The sequence below is a fragment of the Silurus aristotelis genome (assembly GCF_946808225.1).
Source record: "Silurus aristotelis genome assembly, chromosome: 13".
NCBI lineage: Eukaryota > Metazoa > Chordata > Actinopteri > Siluriformes > Siluridae > Silurus > Silurus aristotelis.
The window spans coordinates 7,981,635-7,996,979 of record NC_139586.1 but is presented as its reverse complement, the minus strand read 5'-3'; the positions used below and the strand labels follow the sequence as shown (position 1 = coordinate 7,996,979).

The following is a 15,345-nucleotide window of genomic DNA, read 5'->3' as shown; positions in this document are numbered from 1 at the left end:
TGATTAGAGGATATTAGTTCGGTTTGCATGAGCGTATTAATCCCCAGAAGGAGATCATCTTTCAGGAATCAATGGCATGGAACCCGATCTGATCTCGCTAACAAAATGACACAAATAATAAAAAAATTACACCCGATTTTTTTTTAATACCCATAATCAAAATGATTAGAAGGTTTCGCTACACTAATCATTGTAATACTTTGGCATATAAATCCAATAATTCCAAAGAGCCCTCGACTGCTTGTTCTGATCGGATAACAAGCTCTTTACCGAATGATTAAATGGAAAAAGTGCAAAAAAGAAAGAAATAAGTGGTGGATCAGTGGCAGGTCATGAGACTTCCAGCTCTGACTGGAGGCTGGCCAGAGAGAGTCGGCTTTTGTTATCACTACTGAGATGTTTTTTCAATCGTGCATGCAAGAGACGTCGAGCCCACGGGAATTCAGTGTGCAGAAGCCAGAGGGTTTGTTTGATCTTTAGCTCTTCTCTCAGAAGCCATGTGATGGCTGACACGAGGCCGTTATCTGCTCACTGTCCCTTGGCTACAACTGTAAAAGTCATAGGGACGTTAATAAGACCTGCAAGACCCTCCCAAATGAACACTTGAGGAAACCTTCAGTAACCCACAACCTACACTGACCTGGAGTGGCACAGGATTTTAGACAGTGAACATATTTAAGAAAAGTGTTTTAAAAGGTCTTGTAGATCTCACCTAAGAAATCCACATTTATATGTTGATCAAGGTTAAAGAGTTGTGTGTGTATGTGTGTGTATATAACTGCAGTTCCAAAATAAACTAAAACACCCATGAGTATAGATTCTGCAATCTGGTTTACTTTGAACAAAAGCATTCAGTAAAGCTTGTGATGAATAGTCACGCCAAAAAAAATCTTAATCTCAGTGCGATGTTTCGTTCATCCCACATGATCGTTGCATTTAAAAAAAAAAAAAAAAGAAAGAAAAAAAGAATGCGTTAGGTTTTTAGAAACGTGCAGAAATCCAGCATTTCAGCCCGGCGGTTTTAGTTCCCTTGTAATCCGTTTCTTTTAGAGTCATTACAGCGTGATTAGACGCGATACAGAAATGTCACGTCCCTAAATAGATACCCTGCTGTGTTTCCGAGGATCGTTTTCTAGTGGGAAGCGGCGCTGGTGCTATGAATAGATAAAACGCTTTATGGAACAGGAGGTGACGGGGCGACAGGGTGACAGGCGAGTCGGGACGCTGCGGTGAGCGACGATACGCTTTAATACCTGCTATCCCAATCATTCTGTGCTTCGTAGCATTTGTGGTGTCAAAGCTCAGAGCTCCTGTTGTCAGGAATGCCGAGCATGCAGTGAACCATGAGCACACGGAATGGCGCATGTGTGTGTGTGTGACACTTGTCCCTGTCCCAGAACAACAGGCATTCATTACAAGCCCAAAAAGTAAACATTTGTACAATTGCAAAGCAATTGCTCTGTGTGTAGCTAGGAATAGAACACGCTAAGGGAGGTGGACGAATTAAAATAGTCAGGCGTAGCAGTCACCTTGAAGAACGGATTATGTTTTTCCTTTTATGCAAAGATACAGAATGCTAGCACAACACACACACACACACACACACACACACACACACACACACACACACACACACACACACACACACACACACACCTCTCGGACAGACAGAAGCTGAACTTAATAGATCGATCCTTCAGTATTGATCTTAACTGTACAGTCACTGCTGTATTGCGCTGGTTTATTGGGTTGGATGATCTCACGGGGTCATAGTTAATCCTGACAGTATTACTATGTATTCATATTTTCCTCAGTTTTACAGCCTTCCACACAGAAAAAGTTATAATACGCAGAACACGTATGAATTTTGATATACAGGTTTTTTTTCCCCCGATTTTAGGTATTTAGACCAAGAAGTGGAAATCCTTCAAGTGTGCTTTCCAGTTCCATGTTTTTGTTCCCTAATCAATGAGGTGAAATGGACACGGGTTTGTAATGAAGTGCTATAAGTGCAATAAAGTGCTATATAAGTATAACTTGCCGTCTCGGGATCACAGCGTTAGTGTGCAGAAAATAAAAACGCATTGTGTCGTGTAATAATAACAATAATATTATAATATATTATGTCTCCAGGTCAAAAAGGCACGCAGACAGAAACAAGATCTGGGCTCTGAACACGAGTGCGTCAAGTTTCCAACGGTGTGTGATGAGTTTACAGAAAGTAAAACTCAATGTCAGTAGGAGTTATGGAATGGAAGGGCATGTGGAATCAGGCCAAGGGGAAATATCTGACCACGGGCACCAGTGAAGGAACAGAGCCAGGCACCTGTTACTTACACACACACACACACACACACACACACACACACACACACACACACACGCGGAGATCTTAAAGAAAGTTATACAAAGAGTGATGAAAATGCATACAAACACACAACCACTTTTTAATACATTGTGAGGACCAGCTTAAAAATCCTTACATTGTGGGGACCCCATCTTTTCAAAAGTCAAAAATACATTACGAAAACAAAAAATTCATAATTGTACTACAAATCACTCACACACACACACATACACACACACATACACACAAACATACACACACACACACACACACACACACACATTTAAGACCCCGGCAGCTGTCATAGTGATGCTTGTGTTTTTTGTGACGTGTGTGCGCGCTTGTGAAAACACATTCGTTTCGTTCCACCCAAATCCCCCGACTCACTTTCAAACCGGCAATTAAAATCGGCTGACGCGTTAAAAGGTCCACACACCGGTTGTCAATCACGGCATGGGTGTGACTTAAACATGGCCGGGGCGTATAACAAATACACATGTTCAATTGTCCAACATCGAAGACACGATTAAAAAAAATGTGAATTTGAAACAGCTTCTGGGCATGTAAGTAGAAATCTTGTTAGGATTTTAAACAGATAAAGAGCTTACAGTTCTTTGAAGTAAAAAATCATAGTACATTCTTTGATTCGACTCGCACGTATCCCTTCTCTGAATGCGTCCTAATAAATGTGGAGTAAACAACAAAGAAGGCTGGACCTACACGTCTGGCTTGGCCCGTCTCAGAGTGACCGCGTGTGAGTGCATGTGCGCTCCTTCTAATTTAATGCCTCAGACAGAGAGGCTCATGCATGCGCAAATCTTTGTTATATTTGTGGGTGCTGGTCACCCTGTGACCCCTAATCCCAGGAGCCAGACTTGGCCTAATGAGGAAGCAGGCAGCTGGCATGCAATTCGGCTTATTACTGAAATCGCACACGCTCGCTCCTCGGCCGCGACACTTAAATGCAGCAGCACTCCAATAGAGGTGTGAGGGAGCGAGGGAGGAAGTGATAAAAAGCACACAAAAGCCAGGACTACTGCCTCCCCCCCCCCCCACACACACACACAGGCATACGCACAACAAATCCCACAACGCCCACCATCGATCAACCTCTCATACCCGCCAAGCTTATTCTGCTAATCAGTTACACACCACAGCATGGCATTTACGAACAAGATCCTGAGCGAGCTTCAGAGCACGCTCGCTACACACATACGTACACGTACAAGATGGTGATTCAATCAGATCGTAAATAACCATCACTACGTTCAGCTCAGGTTACTTTGGAGCAGCTCTTCATCTCACTTCAACACGTTGCTGGACTTGTAGAGGACTTGGTCTTTTTGGTTGGTCCTTGTTGCTCAGGCTGATGTACTGATCTGCAGGACTACTAGCGAGGCCACTCCAAAACTTCCACATTGGTTCTTCTAGAAGGTTTAGAGGTGGATCTGCTCTGGTGCATCATCACAACGTGCCCACACCTCTACACTACCACCACCATGTTTTACTTTTCTACTTATTGTGGAATGCTAATCAGATTACATAAAAAAAAAAAACACCTTCACTTTTTGACTCGGTAGTCCTCAGAACGTCAAGGTGTTTTATGGTAAATGTAAGGCAAGACTTAATGTGAGCATATGAGGACACATTCTTAGCGGTCCAACCCAAATCCCCCGACTCGCTTTAAAACCAGCAATCAAATCGCCTGACACTTTAACTCCACACACCAGCTGTCAATTATGGCATGGTTGTGACTTAAACATGGCCAGGGTGTAGGACAAATATACTGGTACATGTTCAATTGCCAACGACAAAGATAGTCAGCTTCTGCGCAACATCTACTGAAAGCAGCTTTAATGCATGTAACTAGAAAGCCTGTTAAAATTAAGTAGATAAATAGCTAACAATTCTTTGTAAAAATCCTGACAGTCTCCAAAAGTCCAGGTTGCTTCTACTAGGCCGTTCAGAGGTGGACTTGCGCGAGTCAATGTGAGTCAACTCAGTATGCGCATACCTCAACACTACCACCGCCATGTTTTACCATCCTTATTGTGTAATGTTAACATATAAAAAAAAAAAAACGGTCTTCCGAAAAACTTTTGTGACTCCGCAGTCCTCAGAAAGTCAAGGTGTTTAACAACTAATGTGAGGCAGAATTTGATGTTCCTCATGTTCCTTTCACCCCCCCCCTCGCCCCCGCCCCCACCCCCACCCAGCATTTCTGTCTCTTTCTAATGAAAGAGAATCATGAATGAAGACGTTATCTGAGGCAAGCGATGCTCCTCTTAGATGTTCTTCTGGGCTCTGTTGTGGCTTCGTGGATGAGTCGTTGATGCGCTGTTTGGAGGAATGTCGGTAGACCAGCGACTTCTGGGAAGTTCTGTGGTTCGGTGGAGTGCCGGAGCCTTAGAAGTGGCTTTCTAACCCGTTCCAGGCTGATTTATTCGCTTAACTCTCTCATCTTTTCTGGAATGTCTTTTCGAGCTGCTTGTTGAGATCTTCCAGATCTCGATTAAAATTTCTCAGTCACAGTGTCTGCTGTAAAAAATGCTATACGTATGCTATAAAACTTAATAGGACCGAACCATCAGAACCCATCCGATGCCACATCTAAAACACCACTTGGTTTTAATGCGCTAAGCAAACGCCACATTAGCTCACAAGCTCGCCACAAGTAAGATGTGCTAATCTATTTTTATTGTTATTTTGGAAGGGAATTCGGAGTGAGGACAAGCCCATGCATGCAAGCACTGTTTAATGAAGGGGACGAAGGCTGCCTCAGTTCCCGAAATGCCTACAAAAGCGTCCTCCTTTCAAACAGGCCATTATCCACACACATACACACACACACAAAACCACACTCGACCCTGGACCAACAAATATGCACGCCTTCTCTGTGTGTTTGTGTCGGGCAGCAGAGGAGGAGGATGCCGGCGAGATTTACAGCGTCCTCTTTACAGTGTCGTCAGATTGATTGTGGACACGTCGAGTGACCAAGTGTCCCTTAGGGCATTCGAGCTAGACACACTCCATCCCACACAAAGGCAAAGAGTCAAGGAGCTTTCCAAGAGCTTGAAGAGTCATTAACCGAAACTGGGAACAGCAGAACTGAACAATATCAGGAGGCATATAATGAAGTGTGTTTACTAGGGATGGAGCGATACACAAATTGATCAACTAATCAACGCTGATGGGGAATGTTGTTTTTAATTCCCACCGTTCAGGCTGGAAAAGCAAAATAAATGACCGTCAACTTGAAATTTTTGATGGACCTGAGGGTCTTCAGAATTTTACAAACCTGTTCACATATGGTACACTTATATGCCACACATTATTTTGCCAGTGCGGGTCATCAATTTAATCACGTTTCCCAGTTTTGTACAGTAACAGGTTCACGTAAAGCTTTTTGGTTTACCAGATACCACACTGACTAGTTACGGAGTACACGTACCAAATGATTTGGAAATAATCTGAAATTATCCCAGTGTTTCCAGATCCAATCGGTGCTGGTCGGACCGGGTAATGAGCAGATTTTTACTCTGCATGTGAACACATTAACCAAATCAGAGAAGGTTCTCCCAAGCGCAAGAGTAAATAATGTCGGAATAAAAAAATTAAAAAGGACGCACAGTAGTGCTGACTGTTTGAGGAAAAAGAGCATCTTTGAACGTATTTTTTAAATGCTGATTAAGAGGGACTCATTAGTAACATATGATCCAGTCTCATTATGATTATATTGGGTTTGTTACTGAAATTAACAAGAAGAAGGGAAAACAAAAGTGAGCCAGAGAGGGAGGTTGAAAGGCATTATTGGGACACGCATACGGTACGGCCGAACCAAAAGGCTGGACTTGTTTTGACACTTTGTACCCACTGGCACCCTTCAAAGGAGGCGAACTTCAAGTTCTCCAACTTCATTACCGAGCTGCTTTAAAACACAAGCCTGGCATCTGAAGGGCCTATTGGAACCTTGAATTGCTTTCTTAATGGAGCTTGTTGCTGGGGCCCCATGGTTGGTTTAGTGTATGAATGTGTGTGTGTGTGTGTGTGTGTGTGTGTGTAGGCAGTGGGAGAGGTGGAATGTGCAACGTGATGTGGAATAGTGAGAGACGGATTTCCAGGCCAAGGCCAAAGCAATCCTTTGACAGAGCGAAAGAGAGAGGAAGAGAAAGAGAGCGGGATGAGAGTCAATTGAAAACAATGAGGGCAGTAAATATAAATGCCTTACACTCATTATATAGCATCCAAGCAACAGGAGTCGTTTGCTAACGAATGCTGACGCAAGTTCCGATACGCCTAAGCGCAGATTGGTCAGAGATCCTTCATTTTACGATACATCACATATATATTTGTACGTTTTCTTCAACTTTTGTGGCCCGGCAAAAAAATGTGCAGCGAGTCTAAAAGCCTCTGAGCATCATGGGCAAAACCTACACATTGTGTGGGTCCTTCAGGATTAAACGAAATATATGGGTGTCAAATATGAGCCAAAGCATCTCGACTTTCACAACAAACATTTCCCCGTTGTGGTAAACTCCGTAATTGGGTCCATGAGGTGGCTTTTTTCTTTTCATTTCTTTTAAAAGTTTGTGACTTAAAATGTTACCACATGACCCATTTTACCGATTGGGCAACACTTTGGCACGCGTGTGCTCGCTCGTTTCACACACATTCGGGGCGTGTGAAGTGCGAGCAAAATCGGCTTGTGCCGTACTGAGCTACTGATATCGAGTTGCTTGCAATGTACTGTTGCAATTCTATTAAACTACAACAAATATATATACATTTTTTAAAGCGGATTTCCACCATTTTTAGGTTAAAGGACGCGTTGTGAAGGTGCAAGATTACAGCCATGTGGTCGGGAACTGCTTGTTGGCAGTGAGTTTTGCGCTAATTTTGCACAATACACTACAGGTATATAATAGAGGACATCCAATACATCCCGTACGATCCAGGATTACCCAGGATCCATTGTAAATCCGTGTACTGTTTAAATGTGCCTCTTAAAGTCGTGTTCGTTGGCGACTTCTGGTATTGAGAGTTAAATTTGATGCTTTAATGCAGGTTTAACGAAATCCTGTTCAGGTCAAAATTCCCTGCTTTTGTTTTTGGTCTTTCGGTTTAATGCCAAAGGTCCAGTTAGGGATCGAATGAGCATTCATTGGTGATACAAGACCATGTTATACCCTATGAGCTACCGGCACTGTTTATCGCTCGAAAAAAATCTTGCCACACCGATACGTCTTCACCAATGTACCGGAAGTACCCTTCACATTCATGAATCGCATTCAACATTGCTGCCATGCACTTTGTATCCGAAGCCTTTCGCGAGTATGAGAATTGGACATTTCTTGCGATTTCGTGTGCAGCGATGACATCCGTTTCAAGGTTTTCACATCTTAAACTCCAAAAGAAATAAAGTGATTACTGGTGTTAGGAATAAGGACACCAAACACTTACACACTCACACACACACACACACACACACACACCTGTCGACTTGTTGTAATAAGTGCCACCGTTTGATGATGACCCCCATTTGAGGAAAGTGTGAAAAATGGCATCTTTCTCTCTCACACAAGCACACATCTATTTTGCTCAAAAGTTTGCACCCTCTGAATCACTTATTCTTTATTTAGTTGCTTAACTTCTGAGGTGTGAATACTTCAAAGCTGCTCGAATCGGGGAGGATTTTCCCAAAGATTCAAGAGTAAAGACCTTTTTTAGAGTCCGCCAAAGTGAAAAGCACACACACGAGTCTTTCGAGTTTAGTTAGAAACTCGAAAGGTAAAAACCTTTTCTGAAGCGCGACGTCTACGTCACTGGAAAGACGATCCGATTTCTATGAGCGAACGGCCTCCGTTTTACTGTACGGAACATTCGAGCCATCTGAGATTTCTTGTAGCTGTAGGGTATCTTGTAGGTTCCGGAATTTGCTCGTTTTTGAATTAGCGCATCAAAAGGAAGTCATTTCTCCAGTCATTCAGTCAGAGTTAGCTGCTAAACCTGCTTTACAAGAGCACACACACACACACACATCAATAGAATATCACAAGTGCTTCGAGACATGAGTTCTACGCACTAAAGCAACAAAATAAACACTAGACACCTGGTGACATACGTCCCCAGCCGACACTCTTACTCACACACACACACACACACACACACACACACACACACACACACACACACACACACACACACACACACACACACACACACCTGTTTTTTTGGGGTTTTTTTTGCTTTTTAATTGGAGCCAAACGTCTATTCAGCATGTAGGCACCGAAATCACAATAATCTAATTTAGCAGACAGTAACGAACAGGAACAACCCAGAATCACAGCCGTGGCATTAACAGAAGCAGTACTATCACACATTGTGTGATTGAGTCGAACAAGACGCTAAAATCAGAACAAACCTGCTGCATTCCATCAATCCGGAACGGACCGGTGGAAAGAAACGCGAGAGCTACGCTCGAATGAGAAAGATGCAGCAGCATCTGATAAATCGGGTTTTTTCTGCGCTGAAGCCTTCGGGGTTCCAGAACCACTGAACATTTGTCTATATGCCAGAAAACAGTGTGACGGCATGTGAGTGGCACGTGAGCGACATCGCACGCGGGAGCAAGATCTTAGAGCAAGTGTCTTGAATATATGTTTCATCGACAGGATATGGGATTTAACCCGCTCGTTGTACCGTCGAAACCTGAGACATGGACCCCTGAGGGGTGTAGCGTGAGGACGATCGAGGCAACCTGGACGACGTGAAACCTGCCACACGATAAACTCTTCGTTTACTTGTTCCGCAGACCCCGAGACACCGTTTTACACGCTCACACGCACTGTGAACGTATCAGACGGCTGCAAGATAAGCCAGCGCTGCTTTTATCATGGTAAGATCAGCTGTCACAAACAATCACACACACACACACACACACAGTTCATCTGTCTGTTCCAAAGTATTCAGACAATGAAGTTCTCTGATCTCTGATCAAAAACATTAACAAATGATGATCTTTGCCATAAAGTTCATCCATTATGTAAACACTATTCTGGCTCAATGGATTTTTCTGACACCGACTCGGACGAAAAGTTACGTAGGTTCCTTCACCTTCTCCCTACGATCCCCACAATCTAATTAAAGACAGCCAGTGCTCAAAGACTCTGCAAAAAGTTTCGCACAAAACCCGCCGTCCTTTTTTGTTTTGTTTAGATTCTTTCAGAACAAATCGCTCGGCGTGTCGTCCGATCAGTAGAAGAGATTTGAAGATGGCATGAGGAACATCTTAAGAAATCTTTTCTGTTCAAACATCTAACATCTTAAAGATTAAAGATTTCTGATAAAGATTTCTCTTGAAATATATAACGATGTTGCTGTAATAAACAACAAAAACATTATTTTTCATTTTAAATGGCAGACTTTTTAAATGTCAATGTTATGAACGAAGTCAAAAGATAGAATGGGTCAGTTTGTAAACAACTTCAGGGGGTACATTTTGTTTGTCTGTTTGTTTACTGACTGACTTGCGTCTTCAAAAAGCTGCGATTTGTTTTGGGGTTTTTTTTGTTTTTGTTTGTTTTTTGGTCCCACTTGCTGTAACCTGGTGGAAGGAGGTTGGAGGCAGTGGAAGAAATGAGATGATGCTTTGGGAAAAAGCATCACACTGACAGTTTTCTTGCAAAACACACTTTCTCCAGCTTCGTCCTGTCTCCATAGAAAGTCAGAGGGAGACGTGAAGGCCATGCAGCATGCAGTGTTGCTCCTGCAGAGTTGTCTGAAACCAGGAAGCTCCAACTGGATGGAGATCTCAGGGTTTGAGGAGAGCAGCTCTCTAGCTCTGTTTCTTTCCTTTTAACTCCATCGTTTGTGGACACGTTTGCAAACAACACTGCAGGCACTTTATCTACAGAATGGTGCTCATAAAAATAATAATAACAATAACAATAAGCATCAGTACTAAGAATAATACTACTAATAAGAGGAAAATAAAACCACTTACACTCAATGGAAAGCCACAAAGTTAGGAGAAGCCAAGGCAGGAGAAGTGCAAGCTTCATGGTAAGCAACGCTCCACCACCACACACTGTGTTCCCCGCGGGTTCTGGAGCTCAGAAAGTTATTCTACAAACATAAACGGGTAAGAAACGTGTAAATCCTCTAAACGGGACAGGAACCGGACGCTGAAGTCATGTCGAAGCGCGGTGCTGTGGGTTTTAAACCTCCCCAGGACAGAGTTTGGGGAACAGCGCTGCTCTGGAGTTCAGCTCAACTGAAGGGAGACTGAAAAGTGCAGCAGCAGCTGCAGTCCGAGCGCCGGGCTGTACCAAGTGCCTCACAGACGGTGGGGGAGTCCTTTTCAAGAGAGATTATAACACAGTGTTTACCAGACGACGGATTGCGTAATCCAGGGCAAGGCAGTAATATAAACATGAAACCAAACTCAGTTACAACCAAATGCCTACCGAGAGGTATTTAAAAATAAAATACACAATCAAATTACACTCCAAAGTAGTACCTACATATTGTAACTTTGGTAACATCCGTTGCGATACTCAAAATCCACTATAATAATAATAATAATAATAATAATAATAATAATAATAATAATAATAATAATAATAATAATAATAATAATAATAATAATTAAAATAACAATAAAATTCAGTTTTATTTGTATAACGCAAAAAAACAATGGACATTATCTCAAAGCAGCTTTACAGAAAGAAAAAAGTTATAAAGATTTTAATTTATCAATTTAGTGCTTATCTTTATCAGCCAGTGGTGACTGTGACAAAACAAACTTTCTGTAATGGAATGAGGAAGAAAGCATCAGAGGAACCAGACTCAAAGAACCCGTTCTCATCTGGGTGGCACCGAATGTCCATTCATTATACTGTATTTCCATCATTGTTGAGGTGTAGCTCAGTGAAAGATGCTCAAATGCAAAACTGTTCATGTAAACTGTGGTCCTGAGCCACTGTAGCAGACTGTTAATATTAATTTGGATATTAGGTCCAAATCCATCCTCATAGTCCTTTTGCTGCTCAGTAACTTCAGGCTCTTTAGGCTGTTCATGTGTAACCATCCTCAGCTGCACATTGGTCACTCATAATGAAGAGCAGTCCCACCGAGGAAAGGTGTTGGGATGAATCAAGGAGATCCGAAGAGAAGGGGACAGGAACGCTGGTCACTGGTACCTTAGAAGCATGTTTAAATTGACGGAGAGAAAGAAAGAGAAAGAGAGTGAGAGAAAGAGAGAAGGAAAGTAAAGGGGTGATAGGGAGAGAGAACAAAGAATTGTTAAGTATCTTTATTGTTATGAGCAACAAAAACAACAACAACGATAATAATATTAATATTATTATTATTATTATTAATAATAATAATAATAATAATAATAATAATTATTATTATTATTATTATTATTATTATTATTATTATTATTAATTTACTTTTTTTTATAAAAATAATTTTTACATGCATTTTTATCAGCAAATACAATGTCAAAAGTTTGGCAAAATAATATTTTATGGTAACTGTTTAATAGTTGTTTGAGTCTAAAAACTGTTCTTGAAAATATTAGATCTAAAAACACTTCTCCCAACACAGGGTTGAATATAACACCTTAATTTAGGACCACTGTCTCCAAATAACCCACTAGAATGTTCCTGTGAAACAGAAAACATAAAAAAATTGCTGCTGAGTAAACGTGCATCTGCTGAACATATGGTCATTCTGAGTTGTGGCGTCACAGTAGCAGATGCTGAACACAGGCATCAGGTTTCCCCACTCGACACGACTTCTTCCATCGCTCATCTGAGTCCAGTTTTCTGAACTGTAGTGATACTACAAGCGCTGAATCAACTGCTGTACATCCTCTAAGGTATCATGATTGAGATACAGTCTCATTATGGCAGAGTTTTGTCATGGCTCTGGCAGCCGGATCCGGATGAGTTCATCGCCATCCGCCTGCCTGCCTGTCCATGTGTGTGTGTGTGTGTGTGTGTGTGTGTGTGTGTGTGTGTGTGTGTGTTAGTGTGTGTGCCAGATGAAAATGGAAACCTGGCACTGGGCCACCGCTCATTTGTTATCAGAGTTAAATGCACAAGCAATTAAAGTTAGAAATATTACACATCAAATAGATTTAACTGTGCAACCGAAATACTATAATATAATATACACTGGCAGAAATAAACCCGTGCTCCATGTGTCTTTTCTCTCACTTTACTGCCTTTATTTTTATGATATATTTGCTTCATAGTATATGATTTTATAAAGGTTAATGTCCCTTACCTGTGACATTTTATGACGCTTTGATATTTTATGAGACATTGTCTGTGTTTTTTTTCGGTGTTCCTGCTTTGAACAGTTAGCTGATATAAAAATAGATTTAATTATATTCTTATCTATACAAAAATCAATGTCAAAGACATCGCTAAGCTTTTACCTAAGCTAAAAGCTCTTCAGGGACCGGTGGCCAGCATGGACATTCCAATATGCAAAAATCTGTATCGGAAACAGACTTATGTAAGCAGAAATAATGGCTAATCAGTAGACCAGAATGTGAGATGAAAGATCTGCAAAGAAACAAACACTGAATTGTTACACACTAAGCAGACAATAATCAGAAAACTAATCAAAAGAGGCAAATAATTCAATTCATATCAATTCAGTTTAATAGGAATAGAAAAAGTCCCTGAGATGGCATGAGAGGTACCAGACTTAAAGGGGAACCCATCTTCATCTGGGTGGCACCAAATATACAATTATTACAGTTCCATCATAGTTATGGTGTACTGGGCAGTGATGGACCATTAAATTGTGGTCCTTTTCCATTGTAGCAGACTGTTCATTTTAAAACCATATCAAATCCATCCTCATAGATCTTGTGTTGCTCAGTAACTAAATGGATCTTTATTAATGTTCATGTGTAACCATGTGAAGCGAGACTTGCCAAAGCAACAGAGAGAGACGGGATATAAATATGGCAATCATATATTGATATGTAACACACACAAACACGCACACACATACACACACACACACACACACACACACACACACACGCACAGGTGACAGAACTTGGTTTTGAGTGTAAATAGGAACATTAGTCCCTTGTACTTTTTAACATTTATTACATTTTGTGTATTATTTTCATGATAATGGTTTATACAGACTTTGAAACATAGATTCAATTTAGATTTGTTTGTTTTTTTTGGAAGGAACATTTGAGTTCATTTATACAACTCCTTCTATTAGTTCAGAGGATTTACGAATGCATGGGAGAGCTTGTAAGTAGAAGCACAGAGATAAAAACTGTATCTTCAGAATCTTCTCTCAAGGAAAGCAGGAACTGAAAAGTGGACAACTAAAGTCTATATAATTTCTTTCTCACTCTCAACCAGTGGTGGGTGTTGTATTTCTAGCAGTGATGGACAGTAACAAAGTAAACTGTACTTAAGTAGCTTAATCACGTGTCTGTACTTTACTGAAGTATTTCTAATTGGGGAGATTTAACTTTAAGTTCACTACATTTCAAAGTCAAATCTCGTACTTTTTACTCAATTACATTTTGAGAAATCGGTCGTTCCTTTTTATTTATGTGAGGATAAAAACTTAACCGTTTAATCACGCAGCAAGCCACCGGTCAGGGTAGAGCTTTAACTCTGTTTTAAACTTGTATTGATTGGTGGTGTCTACTTAACATGAACATACAGTTCAGTGTGAGTTAAACAGCAAGCAGAACATTTTGAGCATAAGAAATGATGGAAGAAACTCATGACTAATTTGCCACAACACCTTATTTGCGTGATTTTTTGGAAGTAGTTGAACAGAAGGATTGGGCTCATGATCATTTAAAACAAATTTCATTTAGTGTTTGACTCATTAATATCTTTCTATTAATAGATTGGTGTGCTAAAAGTAACATTAGAGTCTTTTCACATAAACTGAGTTTATAAGCAAGAGTCCTGTGACACTGTTTGAGTACTTTGTCCACCACTGATTGATTTCTAGGCCTTCAGTGGTGTCCTACCTGAATCAATTCACCTCTTAATACCGCCATTAGATACCGCCGGCTATAGAAACCATCAGCATTATACAGAAATGCAGTATAACAGAGCACTGCTCTCAGGTGTCTTATACAGCAAGAATCAATGCCATTATTAAAGAAAGAAACCCAATGAACACAATTCAGCAAGTTTCCTTTCACTGCAGTCACATCTGTACTGCCTGCATACATCATCTCTAGCAGAGGCATCAATATTTTTTCATGCATAACAAATTTCCTGGGGTTTAGAAATTAAGGTAAATTGTGTTGGGTTTTTTTGTTGCAAATTCTACAGAAAACGCAAAAGTGGTTCATGAAAAAGCTGAACTGGTTTTAAACTGCTCTGGCTAACCTTTCCTCATGATGTCCAGCTTTCCTTCATGATGAAAAACTTGAAAATGGCTTTGTAAATATATCTGAGGCCAAATCAATTACTTCTCCTCTGTCAACCATGATGGAATGAAAAAACAGCTATGAAATCCACATGAATATATTTGTGCTTGTGCAGTTCGATACAGATGCACTTTGTGAGTTCTGACTAGTGCGCTCTGACACGATTGGACGCCTTCAAGATAGCCTCGGGGACTTCAGATCGCAATCTGATTGGTTCAAGCAGCAAGCTTCATCCTCATGTATTTTACGCTAGTCCGCAGTTCTCATTTCTGTAGGTGTTACGGCAGACTATGGCAGCACATTTTGTGACAACTGAAATCTGATTGGATAGAAATTCCAATGGCTACAGTCACCTAATGCAGCAACGCACTTGAGAGAAATGCTATAAAATGAAGAGAATAGACTATTAAAAAATAATTTAAACAAAAATATGAAATGTAACTCAATGATTCTGATAGAGTTCAGGCCAACAGAGAAGGCCCTGATGGCTCTGATGGCCTGCCACTGCTCTTTAAAGTCAATTATCCACGGGTGTTTTAAAAAAAAAAAATAC

The 15,345-nt window shown here is 40.9% G+C and overlaps 1 protein-coding gene across 7 annotated transcripts in view; it reads right to left on the bottom strand.

Moving 5' to 3' along the window:
• Positions 1-10,686, bottom strand: part of lrp4 (low density lipoprotein receptor-related protein 4) — an 80,691-nt gene extending 70,005 nt beyond the window's left edge. For 5 of the 7 annotated variants that reach the window (XM_083558281.1, XM_083558282.1, XM_083558283.1 and 2 more), the window contains exon 1: positions 10,350-10,686. In XM_083558281.1, coding sequence (XP_083414407.1) covers positions 10,350-10,407 — 58 coding nt within the window. In that variant the 5' untranslated portion in view covers positions 10,408-10,686. The remainder of the gene's footprint in view (positions 1-10,349) is intronic. The other 2 variants (XM_083558284.1, XM_083558287.1) reach the window with 1 other exon arrangement.
• Positions 10,687-15,345: the final 4,659 nt, after the last annotated feature.